Below are 25,774 nucleotides of genomic sequence, written 5' to 3'. Positions count from 1 at the left end.
ACAAATGTTACAGATGCTACAGTATCATCAGAACAGAATTAGGGAAGAGCAGGATCATGAAAAGAGACGCATGAAAGAGACCAAAATGAAGGTGCTGGTTGCCCAGACGGTACCGGCGACTTCAAACAAACATAACACGACACCTGTCAAAGGGAACTGTAATTATTGCAAACAACCAGGTCACTTTGTAAAAGACTGCACTGTTCTGAAACACAACATTGCTACAGGCAAGACAAAAGAGCGACAGTACACTCCTAGACAGAATAACACGCAACAGACGGTAGCTAATTATCCTCCACCACCGCCTGTTAATGCCACACCACAAATGTATCAGTACACACAGTCTGACTATCCAGAATATCAACAGCTCTCATGAAACAGCCTCGAGAGGGAAGTAGGCTTGCCCCTTATTGAGGTTCCTGTAGATCAAGAGGGTCCATATGTACATAGTCGTGTTCTAGGTCAGGATCGAAAGTTTCTGATTGACACAGGGGCGAGCAGAACTACCATCAGTCATGACGAGGTTCCAGGGGCACCTCTCTCAGGCTCACAGAATGTTTCCCTGGGATTTTCAGGAAAGCCTATTGTTAATGAAGTATCAAAACCAGTTTCCCTAGGGGTTGGTCCACTGTCACGTACCACTGACCTGTTACTTACTAAGTCGTGTCCAGAAAACTTACTTGGTATGAAGACATTAAAAGATCTAGGAGCAGTTATCTGCTGTTCTCCAGAAGGAGTACGCCTGTTCTTACGTGATTTTAAGGGACATTATGTACTGACTGATTTTGACCACAGACTCAAGAATGTGCCACAGACACTATGGGCACAAGGACCGACTGACGTAGGTTACATGGACATAACGCCGCACCATGTCACACTCAAAGCAGGAGTGGTACTTCCACGTATTAGACAATACAAGTTACCACCTGACGCCGAAACAGCCTTATTGAAATTAGTTGACGAACTTATTGCACGAGGAGTAGTGGTAGAGACAGTCTCAAATGTATGTAACTCGCCTGTCATTCCTATCCTTAAAAGATCTGATCCTAGTGTACTGCCAGTGTACCGATTGACTATTGACCTGCGAGAATTGAACAAATGTGTAGTACCACAATATCCAGTGGTGCCAGACATTTCTTCATTGTTGACTGCTATTGATTCAGAGGCTACTTACTTTACTGTTATCGACTTGAAGAACGCTTTCTTTAGTGTTCCCATTCACCCAGACAGCCAGTACCTGTTCGGATTTTCATTAAAAGGTCGTAGCTTTGTCTTTACAAGAGCTCCTCAAGGTTTTACAGAAAGCCCTAGTATTTACAGTCAGGCATTGAAAAGACAGCTAGACAGTGTTCACATGCCTCCCAACACTGCCCTACTACAGTACGTAGATGACATCCTAATTACAGCACGTTCAGAAAAAGAATGTGGAAATGCATCACTGACAGTCTTACATTTTCTGGCTGACAAGGGGCACAAGGTGTCCCCTTCCAAGCTGCAATTCTGTGAAAAGCAAGTGGTGTACCTTGGACACTTACTTTCCAATGAGGGTAGATAGCTAACACAAGCACGTATACAGCTCATTGCTAACCTTTCACAGCCCAAGACACAAAAGGAAGTACGTGCCTTTATTGGCCTCACTTCATACTGTAGGCAATGGATTCCCCAGTATGCCTTTCTAGCCAAACCACTCATACAGTTAACTACACAGGAGGCAGGGGGGACTGTCCTCCCTTGGACACAAGAACACACCTTGGCATTTGAGGAATTAAAAAGAGCTTTATGTCAAGCGCCAGTCTTAGCGACTCCATGTTACAGCAAACCTTTTATGCTTTTTGTAACTGAAAGAGAAGGAACAGCGTTATCTGTTCTCACACAAGATCAAGCAGGAAAACACAAGCCTTGCGCTTATTTTTCCAGTACACTAGATCCTGTGGCCCAGGCTCTGCCAACATGCCTGAAATCAGTTGCAGCAACAGCCCTAGCCATAAGACAAAGTGATTCAATAGTATTGGGCCACCCTCTGACAGTACAGGTTCCACATGCAGTGGAGGTTCTCTTAAACAGGACTCATACACAACACTTGACTGTAGCAAGACTGACAGGATATGAACTGACATTATTCAAGCCACACATAGAGATCAGACGTTGTAACATTCTGAATCCTGCAACACTTTTGCCCTCAAGTACAGTAAATGCACCACATGACTGTGTGGAACTAATGAATATAGTGACGAAACCAAGACAAGACCTGACAGATATTGCACTTTCAGAACCAGACTTAACGCTCTATGTAGATGGATCATGCATGAGAACGAGTGCAGGAGAGTTAGTAGCAGCCTATGCTGTGACCACTGCTACAGAAGTCATAGAGACACAGAAAATAGACACATTGTCAGCACAAGCAGCAGAGCTCATCGCTCTGACACAAGCCTGCATAAGAGCTAAGCACTTGAAAGTAAACATTTATACTGATTCACAATATGCCTTTGGCGTTGTTCATGATTTCGGGGTACTATGGAGGGAGAGAGGTTTCCTGACCTCCTATGGGACCAAGATCCAGCACGGCCAGCTTATTCAGGCCCTGTTAGAAGCCATACATTTGCCTACAGCCATTTCTATCCTGAAGTGCAAAGCTCACACCAAAGTTACAGACACCATTTCCCAGGGTAATGACCTGGCAGACCGGACAGCTAAACATACAGCCCAGACACCAACAGACACGACAAGGACAGAGGTACCATTACTGACAACAAGTATGACAGTCAGGGATCCCACACAAGATGTACTTGACATACAGACACATGCCACCACAGATGAGATAAAGAAATGGACTGAACAAGGAGGGGTCCAGACTGACCAAGGCTGGATGACTAGGGGGAAAAGCACATGGTTTCTCCCAGATTCTATGGTACAAGTAATCATAAATACAGCCCATAGTCCAGCACACTTAGGAGAAAAAGCAATGTTAGACAGCTTACAGAACATCTGGTTTAACAAGCACATGCGTGCAGCAGCGAAGCAGAAAGTACGAACATGTATGATCTGTTGTCAGTTCAATCCAGGTAAAGGCATCCCGGTGGAACAAGGCGGATTTCATCCTCCTGACCACCCTTTTGAGGTTCTCCAGATGGATTATATCCAAATGGACAGATGTAGAGGTTACAAGTACGTCTTGGTAGTTGTATGTGCACTGTCTAGATGGACAGAAGCATATCCAGTTCCAGATTATACTGCTGTGACAACAGCCAGACAATTAGTGCGCGAGTACTTCCCCAGGTATGGATTACCTCGGGTGATCTATTCAGATAACGGCCAGCCATTCTCCTCTGAATTAATGAAACAAGTGTCCCTTCTGTTAGGTTATACATGGAAGTTCCATTGTGTCAGACACCCAGAAGCAGCAGGCCTTGTAGAAAGACATAATCAGACCCTCAAGACAAAATTAGCAAAGGTCTGTGCAGAAAAAGGCGTGGATTGGATGGTAGCCTTGCCGGTTGCCCTCTTTTACATGCGTATGGTAGCACATTCCAGAACAGGCCTATCTCCGTATGAAGTGGTTTTCGGTAGACCGCCAAATATGTGGGGTACGCCTATGCCCAGAAAGATAACTGATGTTGACAGTAACATGTTGACAGATTACCTGGCTTCCTTGATGTCTGCACTACTCTCTTGTCGTTCACAGGTTGCTGCCGCCTTCCCTGACAACACACAGGTCAAGGAACACGCCATAGTCCCAGGGGACTTTGTGTGCATCCGGAATTTTGATCGTTCCAGCCCCCTCGAGCCGCGCTGGAAGACCCCGAAATTGGTGCTTCTTACCACGAGGACCGCGCTGAAAGTGGAGGGACGCAAGGGCTGGATCCATGCCCATCACGTTAAGCGGTATTTCGGACAATGTGGAACATTTGCAAAGAACATTGACTTTAATGACAATACAGACTTTGTGCCGCCTTTGCTTGAAAAGACCCCTCAGCAAGAGTATAGGTCCAAATTAAGATCCAGTAAGTCAGACGTAGTTTAATTGTTTAAGCCCACCCGGTGGTGAATCGGTTAGACTAGTTTCTGACATGTATAAGATCACATATGAGAATAGCAAGAAGAGGGAAAATTCTGCAAAATATTACGCAGTAGATGTATTGTTACCTTGATCATTCTATTTACTCTGTGCATTGTTATAATTGGTGTTAGTTTATTGCTACATGTTTTCTTTCCCATTTCCTCACATATACATTCATCCATAAAGCATACATTTAGTGTATTGCCACCTCATGAATTGTCATATCGACTTGCCTTGCGTAACGATACTTTTATTCAAATGTTACACCATTCTCACCAGACCAGCAATGCAACTGATTGCTGGGTATGTGGCCAACTACCCCCTTATCAGAAAACAAAGGGAGTTCTGCCGAAATAATTTCTCGAATTTTCAGGAAAAAAAAACGCCCATTGGATAACATGGCAAATCGCACCCTCCGCTCAAAACATGCTTTTTTCCACCACTTCCACAGCTCAGATCCTTTTCAAATTTGGCATCACAGTAATCCAAGCGATGCCCTACATCCTCACCAAAAAGCAACCAAATCCCTCCACTGGAACGGGTACGAATTTCCGCTCAAAAACACGCCCCCCCCGCAAACACCAAACAACGCCAAAATCCCTCAACACCTTGTTAAACAGCATGTTAAAACAAATACTGCCTTCTCAATACAAGATATCAACTCTTTGGCAGCTGAAGCACAATCTTTCCCCAATGACTGCAGTACATGGGAAAGTCATGAACTCATCTCTCCACGTTATCACATAACACGTACGCACATCTTCAAAACGTTTTCTCCAAACACTTGAAAGAGATCCAGCTCTCTCCTGCCTAACGTAATGTCAACATACTCTGCACAAACCATATCCACATGGCGCTATTCACAAGCCATATTTACAAGAAACTCAACAAGTTATAATAATGACATGCTCTTCATAAACCGTATTTACAAGGAGCTATTTACAAGGAACGTCACTCTCAGACGGACTTTCTTCTTTCAAAACATCACGCCATACCTATTTCATTTGCGGTCAGACAGCCTATGTACATCTGCCCTTAGACTGGGGTGGGACTTGTTATATAGCAGACAGAAACAGCGTGGGAGCAATATACAGATTTCAACAAAGGTTTCTTTTTCTTTGTTGGCCCCGTCCAAAATAGTAAACTAATACGCAAGTTAACAAGAACCCTTGAAGCAGTAGTGAATGTGACTGCATCTGCCCTGGCGATTTGATCCAGGAGCAGTTTGCCATGATACTATCTCTGTCTGCAGTGTGGCCTGGCGATTTGCGGCCTTTGTGCCACTGCCTGTGTTCCCCATCCACATGTGAAAAGGGGAAAAGGTGCAGAAATGATTCTGTATGATCAGCTATACGGTCTCATGAATATAGATGTATCCTAAAGGGTTATGTAGGAGACAAGGAGGGAATGAGGAAAATGATATTTTGCCTGACCAAAAATGTCCACTACATACACCCTATGTTACATACATGTGCATGTCACCCATGCATATTTCTCGTAGTGGCCTGAATCACTAGGCCTCTGCAAACATGTCCTGCAAGTCATCAAGTCATCAAGTCTCCCAAACATTAAGCTAACATGAAGGCCCATGTTTTTGCATTTTGCACTTTTAAAATAAATATCGTACTGAACCTTTTATTTTATGGTTGAGCCTGAAACCACTTTCTGAAATATTGTTTTCATGACTTCTGGCACACTGAAAACTGCAGTCACGTCAGCAAGAAGCCTGCCAAGACAGTGTTATGAATAACAGTTATCTGTTTTCAGTACAGAGTGGCATCCCTGCCCGGTGAGGAAAAGCAAACAGAACCCGTCCGCGACAGATAAGGCCTAGCCCTCTGTCTCAGCCCCCATGCAATGAACGGAGAAATATATGCTTTTTCTGATTCTTAGTGGTGAACAACCTTTTGCTTCAGACAATACATCCCCTATCATATCAGATTGTACAAGATGTGCTTTTCGCCCTGACACAAGAGATTTCTCTGCTAGGCTGGAAGTCAGCTCTCCTCCCAGTTACACGTCAATTGCACGCCATGCTCAAGTTGCACAATTAGGGCAGAGTTCCAGCTGGTCATGCAAACTCCTCCTCTAAGTACCCACCCACCTATGACACCTACCTATCACCTACCTATGACTCATCAAGTGTACACCCTCATGCACCCTCATACACGCCCACATGCTCTGCCTGGAGCGCTCCTCCCTATGTACAAGGAGTAAAATGTATATATTCTGTTCATTGTTATTAAATGTTAGATTACTCTTCCTGAACCTCAGTGGTGATGGAACATGTTCTCCCTTTGACTCGAGTTATTGGAATAAAGCCCATTTTAACTTGGACACCACGGATCCTGTCTCTCATTTGATGCATGATACTTTGTTAATGCCTAGAAATTCTGCCAGGGTAATATATTATTTACCACAGTGCTGACGACGGCCCCCATCCGTCATGCATCACAGTGCTCGTGTGCTGATGACGGCTGGGGGCCATCATGAACCCGCCCACTCTTTGAAACAGCCGCACAGGTGCAGAATCGCGCCTGCGCCCAAGGGGTTAAGGGCCGGTGATTGTTGTTTTGGAGCATGGTGGTCAGGACATTGGTCAATAGATAACAAGGCAACTCTGCTTTTTTGACCCCATTGGCCGTCCTGCAGTCCACATGCCGGTCCCCTCATTTATCTGGTGATCCCAGCAGCAGGGATCTGGGATGCTCTTGAAGGCGGGTCTGAGGTGTGGTGTTACAGTCCCACAAGACTGTCGGCGTGCGGTTTCAGGTGAAAGAGCCCAGGCAGGATTCAGCAGCACTGCCTGCAATGGACCACTATCTGTCTTAGGACCCTGGGTGAATCTTCTTTAATATAAAGGCCTGGCAGGCCACAGGCCTGCCAGGATACAAAGACGGCAAATTCTCAGCAGTTTTCAGGTGACCGCACCCTGAACCTCAAGGGAAGTGCGCAGATTGTTACAGGAGATAGTTTGAAGTTGTGATGTACGCTGGTTTTGATATCTCACAAACTAAGGAATGTAGGGATCGAGGTCCGAGGTAGGCAGCCATCTTAGATGGTGGCTTGGCAATGCCCCTTTTCTATATGCATGTACCTCCATGGTTATCTTGACGCTGATTTAAGAATGCAGATTGCCACCCAAGTCAACGGTCCTCACTTTATCAACCTCAAGAAGATAAAAGGATGATTAGTCCATGAAGTAGATACACTGAGCCATCACTGGGCTAACATCTGTGGACTTTTCCCAAAATGTGTGGCAAAGGAAGAAGGCAAATGATTGAGTCAGGATTCTAGTGCCTACATGCAGGCTAGGAGTAGAAAAGTGCTTTTGGCTCCAATACATTCTTGAAACTGACAAGCTCTTTTGTAGGGAAACTCATTCCAAAGAGAACATTTTCTAGCTCTTATGATGGGCTGGGTTCCTGTTGCAATCTTCGCTTTCTTGATACCATTAATATTGAGGATGTATGTTTCTGTCTTGTTAACCTTTGACATGGCTTAGTTATTACAAGGATTTTTGGTGACGTGGCTCAGCATTCTACTATGACCCTTCCTGAAGTTAAGATTTAAATGCATGTGTCCACATTGTGGTACAAGTCCTAATGAATCCCCTAATCAATGGCTTTTGACAAGGTTATTATTATTTCAAGTACCAATGGAAGCCCTTGGACTAGGGGTATTTTCTAAGACTGCATAAAGTTTTTTTTAAGGATTGTGATCAACTAACTTCCTAGACTAGATGTGTGGCGCTTTCACGGTGCAGCCCGCTGGCAAAATGGTCACCTGGAAGGAGTGCTCCTGTGAATCGGATCTGCTTAGAAAGTAGTCGTCTGAGGCCTTCCACCTGCCTAAGGGAGTTTTGCTTTTAGGGTTAGCCTTTCAATGTGCTGTTTACAAATGAAGCAAATGCCCCACATGAACGGAGTAGCTTTCAGAACTGCATTCTTAAAGTGCCACAGCTAAGTGTTGATATCAACTTTTGCATCATTATCCCTGTGGCCATCAGTTCTTTGTGGTACTGGCTCTTCGGGTACATATCTGTGTTCAGCACCTGTGTTTCTTGGTATGGTCTAATGGGCTGCAATCACCTGGCCTCAATGGTGTAAGACATATCTGTAGCCATTATAGAATGATAACTCAATCTCTAGTAGCCTTCAAGGTACACTGCCTTGCATTAATACCCATTTGACTTAAGGCCTTTATACAGACAAGGGCTGCATGACATTACACCCTTTATAGCATCAAGGCTTTTAAGACAAGGAGGACCCTCTTAATGGCAAGCGCCATCTAGACTTGGAGAAACCATTCAATGTCAAAGGCTTCTACTGAGTCTAGTGCACCTCTATTGTATTTTTCCCTTTATTGAAAAATCTGAAAAGAGAAAATTGCTACCTTACATTGAATTTCTTTAAGATTACAGAACTTTGCTTAAGTCAGCTGGGATCTTGCACATGCACAGATATATGCCAACATTTATTTATTTTAATGAAGATGCTAAACAATATAAATAAAAATAAAAAAATTACGAAATCAAAGTCAACCATCCTTAAGTGTAGTTGTTCTTTCATTCAGGTGCCTAGATGTGCTCCATTATCTGTATGTGGGTAATCATATGATGTATTTAACTAGTGCAAATGTTCAAGATCACAATATATATATGTTCACTTACAAAACAAACTGTAAAGTGCAGGTATCAAAAAAACTGGCACCCTGCCTTTAAGGATTCCAAGAACCTGGACACCGTGCCTTGAAGACCTCCAGGAGCCCGCGGCTCCCATCATGCACCACAGGTGACAGTTAGGTCAGTTCTTTTTTAACGTGTACAAACAAAGGAATCATGGCAGAAAAAACAGAACAAATACTATACTGTCAATACTCGTCCGGGGAGAAGGGAGGGTTGCTTATGACTTTGATGAGTTTACCCCTGAAAGAGACTAGGATTACAGGAAGTAACTTATCCTTCTCTTCCAGGGGATACTCATCAATAGTCATATGCACTGAATAGAATAGCAAGCCCATACCCACTACCCCGCGGACGAGTAGCAGTATAAGTACATCCGATATAACATTTTAAGACTGAAACTACCCAAACAGATTTCAAGTCAAGTCAATTAATGCTTTATTCGAGAAACACTCATTAAAGCAAGTACACAAAACAAGAATTAACAATCAATTACAGTCGTTACAGTTAAAAATGAAACTTTCTTTAAAATGTAAGACTTGATAGTAAAGTACAATTTAGATGCATTTACAATGTAACATTCTATGCATAAAAACTATTTAAAAGGTACAGGTAAAAAAGTTTATAAGAATAAAAAGTTTAGCTAAAAATCACAATATAAAATGCAGACAGACTAATTCGAAAAAACACAATCAAGTGGCTATCAGTCTCTGTCTGATAGACCACGCCCATCCAAGGTACTTAGCTACAGCTATCACTAGAGGCAATAAAGTGCTTGTGCGAATGATTCGTAAGGCAACGGTACTACTGGTGGTACCCAGATTTTTGCATGTTGGTGCTAACCAAATGCGTCTTGGGTCAGAGTACGCCGTACAAGAAAATAAAAAATGCCCGACTGATTCTTTAGTAGCACCACAGGCAGGGCAGCTATCATGTAGTCCACCACCCCACCTTCCCGTCAAAGATCTAAGTGGGAGCGCTCCTGCTCTTAGCTGGAAAAGGAGCTTTCTGTATCCTGGCCTTGTTATAATGTCCCAGTACGATTCAAGGCAAGGATATAACTTGGCTTCTAAAAATCCTCCAGCCATGGACACTGCATTAGAGCTACTCCAGGTCCGAACAGCAACCTTCTCCCAGTAGATTTCTTTTATGGTTATTTTTGTTGGGAAGGGGGTACCCGCTGGATTTTCCCACAGTGCCTGAAGACCAAGTTCGCTCAGAGTTGACAAAGAGTTTTAAGCCATCCGATTTTGTGGAACTCGTCCCTTTTGATGATATCTAGGAAGCCCACGGCATAATGTGAAAGCTCAGGCGTAGTCCAGAGCCTTCGCCAATACAAGATCGGACGAAGTCTAATCAAGTCTCCAATCGCTTTTCTACCCAGGTCGTACCTGAGAGGCACCAGTGGGGTACTCTTGGGGACACCAGTGATGGCCCGGAAAAACTTGTTTTCCGAGTTTGGAGTGCTACTACCGTCTCAAATCCCCACAGCTCAGCACCGTATAGTGTGGAGCCGAGAGCCTTAGCTGCATATACCTGCAATGATGGCTTTATTGGTCTAGTCAAAGATTTTCTATGTTCTAGACCAAGAGCACCAACCAATTGCCTATGCCTTAGTGAAGCAAAGTCTATATGCTGGGACCATCTGAGATCGTTAGAAACACGGATTCCCAGATATGTAAAGGCTTCCACTACCTCTAAAGGGCGACCATTCATAATTAACTTAGATTTAAAGCTACGGTGGGGGTTAAAAACCATAAGTTTTGTTTTGGTCACGTTGACTTCTAGACCATGCTTCCCACAAAATTGGTCGAAAATAGACAGAGCACGCTGTAAACCGCTTGGCGTCTTAGATAAAATCAACGTGTCGTCAGCAAACATTAACATTGGAATTTTAGTGCCAGCTAATGAGGGAGCATCCACATTCGCAGACAACATACGAGCAACAACCCCGTTGATATATAGTGTAAACAGTGTGGGCGCCATCGAGCACCCTTGACGGACGCCACGCTCAACTGGGAAATCTGCAGTCACCATTCCCTGGCCCCCCCACTGGATCTTAGCAAAGTTGGCTTCGTGGAGCCTCATTATCATGGTCAGCAGCTCTTCTGGTACACCCTGATTGCTCAGCACCAGCCACAGCTTGGACCTAGGTACTAGGTCGAAGGCAGCCCGCAAATCGACAAACACCGCATACAGGCTGCCCCCTCCCAGCAACACAGTCCTCCACTGGAGCAAGGTGAATCGGAACACCTGGTCAACCGTGCTAGTAGACCTTCGAAATCCCGCTTGGAATTGGGACAGGGCGTTGTTCTCTTCGGCCCAGTCAAGGAGCCTGTTTGCTACTAGACGACCAACTACCTTTTGAATGGTGTTTATAAGGCTTATGGGCCTGTAATTACCTGGCTGGGATCGATCACCTTTTTTGAACACAGGTACAATTACTGCACCCTGCCAGGATTTTGGAACGGTTGTGCCTCGAGCGATTGCGTTGGTGAGAAGGTGAATATACTTACACCATCGCTCTTTATCATTGATAAAGATGTCAGCTGGCACACCGTCTAGTCCTGGGGCTCTGCCACTGGACACTGTGTTAAGGGCCATCATTATTTCTTTAATACTAAAAGAATCATCTTTATAATAAACGGGACTTAAGTCAGCCGCCACAGTGGCATGTTGAATCTCAGCATATTGGGGCTTGAAATATTTAACCCACTCCTCTTCTGGCACATTATTATTGGGAGGATCAGGTAGTCCCTCTCTGCCCCATTTTACAATATTCCAAAAATACCTGGAATCTTTCTTATCGCTTGCTGCCTTTAGTTCTAACCAGTGGAGCTCGTCCCATGCTTTCTTTGCCTTTATTATACTATCCTTGTAATCCTTTCTAGCAGATCGGATAGCCGTAGGTTGCCTCCCTTTGATAGCGGTTCCTAGAGCCAAGCGGGCTTTCCTGCATTGGATGTTGTACCATTTACGAGGTCCTTCTCCCTTACTTCTCACAGGTTTTACAAAATGGTTCTTAATGGCACAAAAGAGAGTATCATGAATTGCAGCTACACTACTAGAGCCTGGGTAGGACAAGTTAATTTGTTCTATGGCCAATATTGCTTTATCAGCTTCAGTGTTGATGCTAGCAATAGCCTGTTGGTTGGTCGCTACATGTGCCCATCTTAACCTGGGCATGTCATTTGAAGGGACAATCGAAGACGGAAGAGCGCCCTCGGTGTTAGAGACCATAGTGGTAGAAAACCACCATTTGTGCTCTACACACAGCGGGTTGTGGTCGCTCTCAATCCGCCATTTAACCTCCATGTCACTAACCAGGGACCATATCTTTAGGCTGCATAAAACATAGTCAATTCTGCTTCTGTGCCGACCATTGTCAAATGTACAGGACCCAACCTTATCACTCAGAGTCCTCCCATTGAATGCTCGCAGTCCCTTTTCATAGCAAATGGCATTCAGACAGATGACATCCTCGGACCAACGGGAAACTGGCTTTAGCTCTAATTTAGGGACTCCCCATTGCCTATCCTCTTCATCACCAAGGAAGTCATCATCATCATCAAATATAACTTTATTCGATTCCAAAAAGAAATCATAAAAGTATGCATAAATATAAAAGAAAATACAAGCTACAATAAAAACCACGGTACATATTTTACATAATACTGATTTCAATAAACATTTGGTGCTAGTTTCTCAAAGGTAAAGCTAATCTAATAGGGATAGGAGAGTTGATAATTGCTAGAATCCCTTCTTAACGGATATCTTGGTGAGGGAATGGGTGGAGTACTGGGGTAAAAATCATAGAGATCCCAAACAGAAATGGAGCCATCTCTTTCATGGGGCTTGAAAGATCGTAAATAGGGGACTGTGTGCCTGTCCCTAAATTTAACTAAAATTAGGTCCCCGGGAATTTCTTTTACTGATGACCCCAGCCAACCCACCCTTCTGACGCTCAGGATGCCACCGTTTTTATTGGGTGGGAGGGGTCTATTTTTTGATAGCCAAAACCGGACTTTGTGAAAAAGGTCCTGATGGCTTTCAGGTTTCCCATGGGTAAGTGGAGGTACTCCTGCAAGAACAAGCACAAAGGGTGCTGCTTCTGGGGGCAAATTTATACAAGCTGCTCTGTTAAAATCCGTTCTAGTAGCAGGTAACACTGATTTACGAGGAATTGTGGTGGCAATTGGCGATTTTCTCTTAAGAGGTCGTACGGATGTATGGACGGTTTTAATAATGGTAGGTTGACTTACGGTTGGGACAGTGGTTGTAATAAGAGGCACTTTGGGGACAGTAGGTGAAATGGAGCAGTTAGATATAGCAGGTGGAAAAGAGTTGGCTTTAATATTAGCCTCTAGGCTTGTCAACCTATCCCCTAAGGTGTTGATTTGATCAAGCAGGGGTGATAGCACAGATCTTAGCATTGATTCAAGGTGGGGCAATAGTTGTAGGTGTGAGGATGCTACTTCGTCCTCCAACGTTCCGGTGTGCGCCTTAGATGGAGTAGAATTAATGGCGAGCGATGAGGATTCAGTACAGTCTGTTTCGTCGTGCTTCCTTTTTGCACGATGGCCCTGTGTAAGTCCAATAATTTGGCTGCTATCCTCCTCGGGTGATTGGGGTGACTCACAATGATTATCTGCGCGAGGGTCGGTAGTAGAGCCTTTTACGGGGGAAGGGGCTATAACTGGAATAAAATTTGTCCCGCACAAAGTATTTAATTCCTCCCAGTAAGACACTTTTTCTGTCCTGACAGAGGATTGTGGGAGAGTTTGAACTGGATCTAGGAGTTGACAACAGTCATCGAAATCTGTATCACTAATAGTGATGCGGGTCAGGTGACTCTTAATGGACGTGTCCAATTCCTGGCCCGGGCGACTTTTTTGAAAGAAGATTGGATAGGCCCCCTTAGAAGACATACTTTATGTAATGTGGAAACAAGATGCCCATAAATCTTGCACAAAAGTGAAAAGGGCACAGTACCTTCTTTAAGAGAAATACCAAGGGGTCTGGCCCGTCCCTCTCGTTCCGCTGAGGGCCGTAGAGGGCCCGCCCTTTGCCCGGGCTTCGCCCCGGGCGCCGACCCGCGCGCGATCCCGCGACGAGGGGGCTCGCGCTGGCCTTAAGCGCACCTCCGGGGGCGGGACAGGATGCACGCCTTCCTAGGCGCAAGTGGTGCTGGGAACTGTAGTTCCTGATCTCCTGCCTCGCCGCGATGGTCGAGAAGCGGCAGGCAGAAGGGAGGCAGAGAGTCCGGTGGCGGCAGGAGCAGCGCTCGTGCTGCGGCGGTCCCAGGGCCCAGGTGGTGACCTCCCCAGGTCCGGTCAGGTCAGTGGCAAAAAGTGAGTCCCAATGATGAGTCCCCCCGGGAAACTGGCTTTAGCTCTAATTTAGGGACTCCCCATTGCCTATCCTCTTCATCACCAAGGAAGTCATCGTCGATTGACGAGGGTTCAAAGGTTCTGTTTAGGTCACCAGCAATCACAATATTTTTATCTTGGGAATGGGTGTCAAGGAGGGAACCCAAGGCCGCTAAAACCTCTGACCTCCCACCCTTGCTACCCCTAACATAAACATTGTAGATATCAAGATGACCCAAAATACCTGAGGCTACTCTAATGAGTTGAATATCTCTGTTTCTGGTATCTATGACCTTGACAGTTAACAGTAAGCTCTGGCGGACCCAGATGGTTAAACCACCCATAGGTCTCCCCTTTGCACCCTTGGATGCAGGCACAGAATAATTTAGGTATCCCTGGGCAAAAGATGGTTCACATAGCCAAGTCTCCTGGAACATGCACATATCAAAACTATTCACAAAGCTTACCCAAACCTGAGAGTCTTGTTTGGAACGCAACCCCGCAATGTTCCATGAGACCAACCTCCCCAGACCCTCCTTATTACCACCAGACGATGTAGATGTGATAGCTACAGGGGAAAGGGTGGACTGGCCTTGATCGGATACACTTGGCATCTCTAACAGTAAATTGGTTTTGAAACCAGTCGTACTCGTGGAATCAGTCTCTGGAGTAAAACTCAGTGGTGGGGCAACATCCAGAAATGCAAGCCCTGCTGCCTCTGTAATTACTGGAACCTCCATCCATTCCCCACCCTTCGGTACCACCTGATTTCCGCTAACTGACATCAGTAGTACCGCTGTTTGTCAATCATTGTTGTCTAACCCAGAACAATTCCCAACATTTGCTTTTCCTACGGTGTTTGGAATTGGGGGCAGAATATGGGGACAAGTTTTCCTTAATTGAATCTGTGATTGAGATGGAGCACTGGATCTAAACTCCAATGTAAAGAGGTTATCAGCAAGGAATGCAGATTTTAAAGTTAACTCTATAGAGTCACATGAGAAACTCGGGGAACTTAGCCTTTTTGCCTCTAAGATGTCCTCCCTGATTACCGAACGGCATCCTCTAACATGGCGTAGCCAGTGGATAGCCTTGTTAGTTAGGGAGTCTGGTTGCTCGCTATTACCTGACTTCGAAGGCCTTAATTTGGGAACATTGGTCATATATATTGTGTTCCTTTTATAGTGAGCTTTATGAAAGAACGAGTTCCCCCTGTTCCGGGGGTAATTGTCCTCGACATTTGTCGGGCCCACAACCACCCCTGAAGGTTTTGCTTGTAAGCCAGCTAAATCAAGCGTTTTTTCCCTTGCCTCTTGTCTACTGCCCTCTCCTCCCCGGGCTTGGGTTGAAGACCCTTCCTTCCTATCTTTCGGGGGTGGCGGGCCAGTACTCAGACCAGCGGCCTTCCCCGAGTTCTGTTCACTGCGCTTATTCAAGCTTTTAGCTAGAGGTGCTTTAATTACTTCGTGGGGCTTTGTGGGGAAAAAACTTCGTGCAGCAGGTATAGCCTTAGATGTTAATCTAGTTACCCCCTCGCATTTGTCATTGACAATAGAAGTTAAACTAATTACCAAAGCCCTCAGGGACTCTATTTCATCCCGTAAAAGTATAACAAGGTTAGTCAGAGCACCAACTTCCACGGGTGGTGCCCTATCCCTGTTATTATCAATGATTAAGGGGACCGGGGGCTCATTGTGGATTTCGGCCAGAACCGCAAACCTGTTGCCAAGAAGTACTTGCGAAACAGGTGGCGGAGGCTGGTTTGTGTTCTCGCGGTCAAGGTCATGGTGGATAGACAGATCATCATTATTACGAGTCTCAGCAGATGGAATTAGACAATCCCCAGTTAGGTTAATCAAGCTATCCTTAAGTTTTCTTTTGGCCTTGAACATGTCTGGGATTGTTGTTGGGAGTGCAGCGGGATCATAAACTTGCTTTGTGGGGATCCGTCCCTTTGGGCTTGAGGCAATCTCACTAGTACCTCCTTGATCAGTCACAAGAATATCCCTGCACTCGTCCACAAGAGCATCAATACGGTCCATTACATTATTTCCGGCTGATTGATTAGTCTTTTTGGATGATTTCTTCCCCTTACGGAGCTTCGAGGGATTACCAGATCCATTCCCCCCCTCCATTGCTTTACGTTTCCCCATGTAGCCTATAAGTAACTTTCGCTAGTATAACAGCCAGACCCCGCAAAGTTCCACTTACAGTATTGATGGCGGTTATAATCTGGATAGAAAGTTGTTAGGGATGTGGCCCAGCCCGGCCTAGGTCGGCCCCGGACGGCCACAGACGGTCCCGCCCTTGTCTCGGGCTTCTTAAAGCGGCTTGCCCAAACGGATCATCCGCCTGTGTGCCAGAGTCTAAACAGTAGTGGCGAGTGAAACTGTGTACTGATCGCCACGTGGCTGCTTTACAAATTCCTGTAACAGTCATGAGTAGAGCCGTGGTAGAGGCTTTTCCTCTGGTAGAATGGCCTTAGGTTTGCCCGGGAGGGCTTTGTTGGCCAGTTGGTAACAGAAAGATATGCCAGACACAATCCACCTGCAGATAGATCTTTTGGAAGCAGCAGAACCAGTATTTATGGAACCATAGTTTATAAACAGTCGGTCTGATTTTCTCAAGCCCTTTGTTTTGTCGAGGTAGAACTTCAGAACCCTCTTAAGGTCTAGAGAATAAAGGGACCTCTCAGGAGGAGTTGATGGATTGGGAAAAAAACGTGGGTAGAGTGATGACCTGATTGATAAGGAAATCCGAAACCACCTTAGGCAGAAAACTCGGATGGGCTCTTAACACCACTCTGTTTGCATGAAAAACAGTGCAAGGTTCTTTACAACACAAAGCTTGGTTCTCGCTAACCCTGCATGCAGAGGTGATGGCAACCAGGAATGCAGCTTTCCATGACAAGTGCTGTAGAGAAGCCTTGTGAATAGGCTCAAAAGGAGCACCCATCAATTTAGCCAGAACTATGTTAAGCTCCCAAGGTGGAGATGGAGACCTTAATTGGTGGGTAAAACTTTGTTATCCCCTCAAGAAAATATTTAACTACAGGGATTTGGAAAAAGGAAACCAGTGTAGGAGACTTTCTGTAAGCAGTGATAGCTGCGAAATGAACTTTTATGGAGGAAAACTGCAAACCAGATTTGGCCAAATGTAGCAAATACGGCAAGATCACCTTCTCTTGCCCCCGAACCAGATCATGACCATTGCTTATGCACCATAAGTAAAATCGCTTCCACTTGAAAGCGAACAATATCCTGTTGGACGGTCTCTTGGCTTCCTTGAGAAAGTTCATACATTCCGAAGGCAAGTCTAAATGTTCATGCTGAAAGACTTCAGGAGCCATGCCGCCAATCTCAGGGATGACAGATTGGAATGAAACACCTTCCCCTCGTTCTTGGTCAACAAGCCTGGGCGGCATGGTAATCTCCTGTGTGGAACCTCTGAAAACTGAAGAAGGTCCAGGTACCACCACTGACGAGGCCACTCCGGAGCTATCAGGATCATTCTGGTGCTGGTCTTGAAGAATTTGTTGATCATTGTAGGAATCAACGGAATTGATGGAAAGGCGTATAGCAATGTCTAAGACCATTTTATCAAAAGGGCATTGCCCCGTGAACCTGGTTGGTGGAACCTGGATGCGAAGACGGGGCATTTGGCGTTGCTGCGTCTGCAAACAGATCAATGTCTGGCACTCCCCATTGCTGGAAGATGTCCTGCGTGACCTCGTTGTTGAGCACCCAATCGTGAACTTCGACAAAGTCCCGGCTTAGGGCATCCGCTTGGATGTTTAGAGTTCCTGGAAGGTGAATGGCCACTAATTATGCTTAGATTTCTTGCGAGAGCCATTTCCAAATGGTCTGCACTTCCAGAGAGAGAAGTCTCAAACTGGTGCCCCCTATTTGTTCAAATAATACATTGTTGTGGTGTTGTCTGTTTGAACCAACAGGGAGCTGGACTAGAGAGTGTGTTGCACAGCTCTCAGCTCCAACAGGTTGATGTGATATCCTCGCTCTGCCTCTGTCCAAAGGCCTTGCATTTGGAGAGTGCCCATATGAGCCCCCCAGCCCTGAAGGGAAGCATCAGTGACGAGTGTCTGAGCAGGAGGGTCCTGGTGAAGTGGAACTCCTTTCATGAGGTGGGCACGCTTTATCCACCATCTGATGGAATCCTTGGCCGAATGGGGGAGAAAAATACGGTCTTCCCAAAGACCCGATGTCTGCATCCACTGGTCCTCCAGAGATTGCGGCAGAGGACGCATGTTCAATCTGTCGTTCGGTACGATGAAGATGCACAACGCCATTGAACCCAGAAGCAATTAAATCTGTGTGGCTGTGGGATGTTGAGAGATGAGAAGATTGCGACATTTCTCTTGGATTGAGGATAACCTCTCCTCCGAAGGGGACACACTTGCTTTTATGGTGTCCAATGAAGCACCCAGGTAGAGGATCACCTGGGTCGTATTGAAGATCGACTTTTTGAAGTTGATCTGTAGGCCCAATTTGCCCAGTAGTTGGAGACAGTATGAGAGATGACTCTGAAGCACAGAGGGTGTAGAACTCTTCAGGAGCCAGTCGTTCAGATAAGGGTAAATGAAAATCCTTTATTTGCGAAGAAAAACTTCCACCACTGCCATGCATTTCGAAAAAGTCCGGGGGCTGATTTGAGCCCAAATGGGAGAACCCTGAATTGGAAATGCTAGTGAGCCATTTGAAATTGCAGAAACTTTATATGTTTCTTGGACACAGGAACATGGAAGTAGGCGTCCTGCAGGTCTATTGCACACATCCAGTCCCCTTGATGTAGATGAGAGAAGATTTGCTGCAGAGCTAACATACGAAATATCTCTTTGCAGATTAATTTTTTCAATAGCCTCAAATCAAGTATGGATTAGTTATTTACCTGTAATCCTAGTTCTCATCCAGGGGTATACTCATCAAAGTCATAAGCTATGAATAATCCCCGCCTATGTGCGGGATCCCGGAGCATATAGAAAATGCATATAAATATATATGTATACATATGTGAAACATATATTTGCAGCCTAAAACATTCCCCAACTGGCAAATCTGCAGCAAAATTACATGAATTAGCATACACACAGTAGCACTCTCCCAACGCCTAAGGAAGAAAGAGAGCAGTAAACATTTGCATACAACAATGCTTTATTGCCATAGGAAAACCTATATTTGCAGGCATTTGCCAGTAGGCTGCAGTAGAGTATAAAGAAACAAAGAAAGACTGACACCTTGCTTTTAAGGCATTAGAGTAGGGGTACCGTGCCTTTAAGACCTGAAGGCCACCTCCTGCTCCCATGATGCACCACAGGTGGCAGTTGGGTCAGTTCTTTTTTCCGGCTCCTTCTGTAAGGATCCTGGAGCTTGAGCTCTTCAGTTTTTGACTGAAATTGTTAATTTGAGTGAATTTTTTCAGAAAATTCGACATCTTCTGGTTTATTAAGGCTTCTACTTTGTTTTGTTTGTGGTATTCCACTAAAAGTTTCTGTAAGAATGCCTGCTTTATTCCGGAAGTGTCCTTTTTGTGACAAGATGATAGCACTGGCTGACCCACACTCAGTGTGCATTGTGTGCCTTCCATCACACAACCCTGACCAGTGCCACCACTGTCTGAAGTTCTCTAGGCGGACCCTTTGTGACAGAGAACGTATCAGACTTCATGCCATGTTGGAGAAAGACAAGACAGCAGGTGGGTGGCCATGGAGCCCCCAGGACGTCTTCTTCAAGCAAGCATGGCTAAAAACTGCGACGTTCCGCATCTCCTGCCTTAAGAGAGCGGACGCTCTGACCACCTTTATCACTGCAGCAGAAGTGTTGCACATTTTCTTGCCCAGAGAATCCATGTTCTTAAGAGTCCTTCTCTGGGGTATTGAAGAGGTCGTAGCAGAATGTGCCTTCCTGGCAGGTGCCACAATGACAGAGTCCGGGGGAGGGTCCATTTGTAGGAAAAGCGGATCCTGATCTGGTGCTTTGTATTTCTTGGAAATAAGGGAGGGTACTGACCCCACTGTTGCAGAAGTGAAGAAAAGGCTGTATTGCTGGTTGCAAAAGACCTGGGAATAAGGGTAACAAAGGTCTCGCTGAGGATCTATGAGGCAATGTTTCAAAAATGACAGATGTAGAGACTGTCGGAGCGGACATACCAATGTTTAGCTTGGTGGCACCTCTGCATAGGACCTCATTAAAAGTTCCTATGTCGTCAATTGGGGAGACTGGATGGTGGCGATGCAAACAGAGTCGGAGAATAGTCTCTTATAGAAGACCTTGTGGAAGTGGACCAAGAAGGTGACCTTCGTCTCTTTCTTTTCGGGGTAGGAGAATGACGAGATTGTGAACGCTCCCGAGCTCGTGAGCATCAAACTGATGGTGACCTAGCCCTTCTCTGGGTCCTACTTCTCGTGGATGCAGTAGGAGGAGGTCCACCAGAGACTCTGGAGGGAGAATATGTTCTGGAAAAATCCTAGCCCGGACTTCAACGACCGGTTGCAGCACCGGGAACCTTCCAGTGTCGCATGCTTTCAAGCCATCTTGGAGAAAGATTGACAGGAGGAGTCTTTTCACCCTGAACCGGAGATCCCTCGGGTGTAACCTGGATGATATTAATGCCAGGGGACGGAGAGGCTTCCCTCAATGTAGAATGCGTCCTTGACGTCGATCTGGGTCTTTCTGGCACTTCTTCAGAAGCTACCGCAGGTCCTTTGTCTATCAACTTCAGGCGATGTCTTGCCGACGACACTGATTGTGCTGCCTTCGATGTCGACCTGCGGCGAGATGTTTGAGGACCCTCGCCTCCGCGAAGATGTCCTTGACGTCGGTCCCTTCAATGTAGACTGTCCTCTGGACCGGGAGTGTGTCTTCGACGTCGACTGTCTATGGTCTTTCTTCGACGCCGACTTCTTCGACGGCGAACGCCTCGACTGCGATGGAGATTTTGACGCTGTCAGTCTTAAGCTCACGGCAGAGTCTTAGCTGTAAAACCGCTCGATGCCGACCTTTGAGAAGGAGGCGAGGATCTAGACTACGACAGGTGCCTCGACGGCGACGGGTGCTTCGCCATCGACGGAGTCCTGGTCTCTCATGGCCAGCATACTTCGATCCCGAAGTAGCACGCCTCGACGTCGACTTACTTCTCGGCGACGGAGGCTCTTGTCGTCTCGACGGCGATCTGTCCCTCGACGGTGACGAGTGCCTTGCCTGCTTTCTCGACATTGAACATTCAGGGATCGGCTTCTTTTTTGACGCTGGAGATTTAGATCAATGCCGTTTTCTGCATTCTTCTTGAGAGGGGGCTCTTTGAGAGCAGGAGTACTCCCAAGGCCACTTTTGGAATTACCCTTTCCTCTCTCCAGCAAAGCATGAAGTTTTATCTTTTCTTTGTCACTGAGAGTTCTCTTGGAGAAATGCTGGCAGTAATAGCATTTCTCAGGACTGTGAGAAACTGGTAAACAGACTATGCACACAGAGTGTGGGTCCGGTTTTGCTTGTTTCCACAGGAAGGACATTTATCGACTAAAGCTGGGATTTCTGACAGAAAAAAAGTTGTTAGTTAGTCAGAAAATCACTGAGTACAGCTTTCAGCAGTCAAAAATGTTGAATTTAGGGAGAAAAAAACCTCTTTCTGACTAGATAAAGCAAAAGAATTACAAGCTCAAGCTCCAGGATCCTCACAGAAGGAGCTGAAAAAAAGAACTGACCTGTCACCTGTGGTGCATGGTGGGCGCAGGGACTCCTGGAGGTCTTAAAGGCATGGTGTCCAGGTTCTTGGAATCCTTAAAGGCAGGGTGGCATTTTTTTTTTGATACTGTGACATTTGCAGCCTGTGAGCTAATTGACTGCTATTACTTGCCTTTTTTCTGAAAATAAAGGGCTGTGTTGGAACACTATTACAGTGTATGTTCTCTGTTGCAGTGTTTATATTAGGGATGATCTTCTCTTTCTAAAAATAAACATGTAATGTTGGCATATTAGCCTATTTGAAGTACATTAGGCTGCATATTTATGGATGTATACATGTATATTTTGGAAGTATTCTGTACTTGTTTGACTAAACATACACATATGTGTGTATTTGTATATATGCTCCAGGATCCCGCACGTGGGCAGGGATTATTCAGTGCTTATGACTCTTGATGAGTATCCCTTGGAAGAGAAGCAATTACTAATGTTATATATAAAATCTAATATATGGGATTAAATATCATTTTACCCATAACACTACGAAAGAGACATTATTGGTTTGAGTATGCGTTGCTATTTAATTATGCTGTGCATTAAGTGTTGTTGCTTACTGTGATACATTCTGTGAGTACAGTGATAAGAATATATATATTTTTTATATTGATTTTATTGCTGGTAAGATCACATAGACGCACTCCCCGTTATGGGCCTTGAAGTTAGGGTACGTTCACCTGGCCCTTTACACCTTTTCTTTTTTCTTTTTCACAACAAAGTGGCCTATGCACAAAGACTGGTAATGGCGCTGGCAACAGAAATATTTCTGTGATTGTCTGACAATCCGAGCAAGGGAAACCTGCTAATTAGCTGTAGGATATGGAAATCTGCTCTGGACAACTGGAGGAAAAGTCTCCCAAGTCGATTGGTATGCCTTTTGTTTTAAACAAAAGATTGGTGAATTAATGGTCCCGAAACCTTCAAAATTTACCCTCTTGATGCGCAGACTGGAACACTTTTTAAATGCTAATTTCTTTGGAAATTACAACAGATTTACACCAAACCAAGTAAAAGCACTTCCTTGAGTAAAGTGCCATTTGCATACAAGTTAGGGTTATTTCAGATGAGTCACATCTTTATTGAGTAACAAAGGAACCTATTGGAGTTAAAATGGGGAATGGCACGGGTAGGACACCTTTATTTTTAGGTCATAACTTGAGCGGCACGAAGAACTAAGCAAGGATGTACTTTTTTTGCAAAGTTTCATCAGGATGATCTAACCGTTCCAAAGCTATTTGGATCAGGCCAGACCCTTCGCTTAAACCCTGTTGTGCGGAGCATAAGGGGGTTGAAAAAGTAATACATCATAAAGAAAATTAAATTCACAGAAAAATATGTATACATGCACACACACACCTTGACGTAGCAGCAAGTCATCCCGCAGCAGACAGATGAAGTAAACACAACCAGGCTGGGCGTAGTGGGGTCGAGGAATCATGGGAACCTCCTGACAAAAGAAAGAAAATATATTAGAAAAACATTTGCAAACAACATGAAGTATTCAAAGAGACAAAGACTAAATAATGGAGGGGACACAGAAAACCAAAATACCGGACTAGGAACCTAGCTAGGGTGACGTGAGACCCCAACTCAAGTTGAGTTAACAGTCTTGTTCAGACAAGAAAGAAAAATGTCTTTGAGTCCCCTCACTCACCAGAGTTTCCCCCTGGTGACATGCTTCATCATTGGGGTCCTTTCAATCCGATGCGGATTGAGGCGTGCTTGGCTTTCTTAGGAAAAATCCCCATAGCTGATATTTGTAAAGCTGCAACTTGGTCTACACCGCACACATTCACCAGCACTATTGTGTAGATGTGTTAGAGAGACAACAAGCTAATGTAGGTCAGACAGTACTTAGAACACTTTTTCAGATAAATGCAACAACTACAGGTTAGCCACCGCTTTAGGGGTCACATTACAAAGGCAGCAGGCCTTTGAAGCTTTCCCTCTTCAAGCAGTGGCCCATCCTGTGAGAGGAGGCATGGCACCTCTGCCCAGGATGTGTATTTTTTCTGGTCCCAGAGATCAGTGGCTCTCTACCCAGAGGTCCAGAAACATGTCTGGTGGTGGCTGGCTGCCTACAGCCAGTTAGAGACCCCACCAGGGTTGGTAGGGATTCTGGGTGGGACGTCTGAGGTGCCCTCTGGGTACATGGTACAATAAATCCCACACTGGCATCAGTGTAGATTTATTGAAAGGAGTAGTTTGGTACCAAACACTCCTATATTCAGAACAGCCATCATGGTGCTATGGAGCTCTAGTTATCGAGTTTCCAGCCCATGTCCTCTTTATTGCTTCACTTGCACTTAAAAAATTGGGAGATTGGTGCCCAATATTGTAGGGGTACATCTGTTCATGCAGCTGTGCCCTCACCTGGAGTATAGTGCACCCTGCGTTAGGGCTGTGAGGCCTGCCAGAGGGGTGACTTACCTATACTGCCAGCCAGTGCTAGCTGGCATGACACCCAGGCAGGGCGCCATGTCAACTTTGTTGTTTTCTCCCTCACAGGGGCATGAAGGCTGGAAGGGAAGTGCCATGGTCCCAGTGAGGGGGTCCCCTAGAGACCCTCTTCAGCTTCCAGGCCCCAGGTACCCAGGGTAACATTTACTAGGTACTTACAGGAGGCAGAAGTACCAATTGGGGGTTTGTTTTCGGTAAGGAGCACTGGCACTGGGGACCTGGTTGGCAGGGACCCTGAGCACAACATTTGAAACCACATCAAAACCAGGCAAAAAGCGGGGGCTAGCCATGCAAAAGAGTCACTTTTTTACAGTGAGTAAGTATGAGCAGGGTATAAAATGGCCCAGAAGCAGCCAAGAGCTCTAAAGGAGCAGCCAAGAGGTCCAAAGGACTTGTCTACCTATATTCTATAAATGCTTTAGAGGAACGGCCATCTGTGACCCACAATAGTTTTGCTTTTCCAAACAAATAATCTGAATTTTTTACTGTATTCAAATTAATCCACATTCCGTAGACCTTAGTAAAATGGAATATATTTGGGTAGTCGGATTCAGTCAGAAGAGAGAAAATCCTACTGACTTCTTAGATGTATTTTGTTTTATGAGCCTTGCTCCTATTTATTTTTTTGAATACCTAAAAAAACCTGCTTCCGGCAAAATGTCTTTATGTACTGAATTAGATTCCTGGCTTTTGCCTCTACGGCGTTGTATGTAAGTCTCCAACGCACTAGCAGGCCCCTCAACAGGGATCCAAATCCTTTATAGCTTGCATTACAATGCTCTCTAGTGGATGACAGAGGCAATGCAGGCTTTAAAATAGACACTGAAAGGCCTATACTTGGCACCAAAACAATGTGATACATGATCATAACCTACTTGTCCATGCTATAAATGGGCCATGCAAGTGGCTGACAATACCGGGACAGGAAACACCCAGCCTCCTGCAATACCTTCTTTATCTGTATAGCGGAGAAATGTCTTTAAGTACAGATGTGGCAACAGTAAAAATGCACCAATAACAGTAAAAAAAACAGGCAGCTGATGGTGTATCCAGAAGTACAGATTGTTGCAAGTACAGCCATAATGGTCTACAAAGAAGCCAAGATGCTAGAGATTTTGTAGAGAAACTTTAGAAATGCAATTAGGTGTAGGTGTGTTGCCTTTTTAAGGCTGGAAACTGACATAGGTAAATATTTACACATTTACATCAGGCAGACCAAAGTAAGCTGTGTGAGTGTAACAATCAGTGATGGTGTAATCGATACAAAAAGCAAGTGTGAGCCCACTTGTAATCCACAGCAAAAAAGATGAAAAGTGGTAATGAAGTTTTCTAGTGCCAGGTAAATACAACAAAAGTCAAGCCAACACAAATCAAAAGAGGAGAGGTCAGTGGAGGTGCGATGCTATTGGTGCAATCAAACAAGAAATGGGATAGGAAGTAAGCAGAAGTTTGC

The 25,774-nt window shown here is 45.2% G+C and overlaps 1 protein-coding gene across 2 annotated transcripts in view; it reads right to left on the bottom strand.

The window, feature by feature from the left end:
- The window catches only part of ASH1L (ASH1 like histone lysine methyltransferase), a 709,056-nt gene that overhangs the window by 115,524 nt on the left and 567,758 nt on the right, over positions 1–25,774 (bottom strand). For both annotated transcript variants that reach the window (XM_078670708.1, XM_078670709.1), the window contains exon 22: positions 23,218–23,308. In XM_078670708.1, the coding sequence (XP_078526834.1) occupies positions 23,218–23,308 (91 nt within the window). The remainder of the gene's footprint in view (positions 1–23,217; positions 23,309–25,774) is intronic.

This window comes from Lissotriton helveticus, chromosome 12 (assembly GCF_964261635.1).
Source record: "Lissotriton helveticus chromosome 12, aLisHel1.1, whole genome shotgun sequence".
Classification (NCBI taxonomy): Eukaryota; Metazoa; Chordata; class Amphibia; order Caudata; family Salamandridae; genus Lissotriton; species Lissotriton helveticus.
The sequence above is the reverse complement of the archived record's forward strand: the minus strand, read 5'-3'. Positions and strand labels throughout refer to the sequence as shown.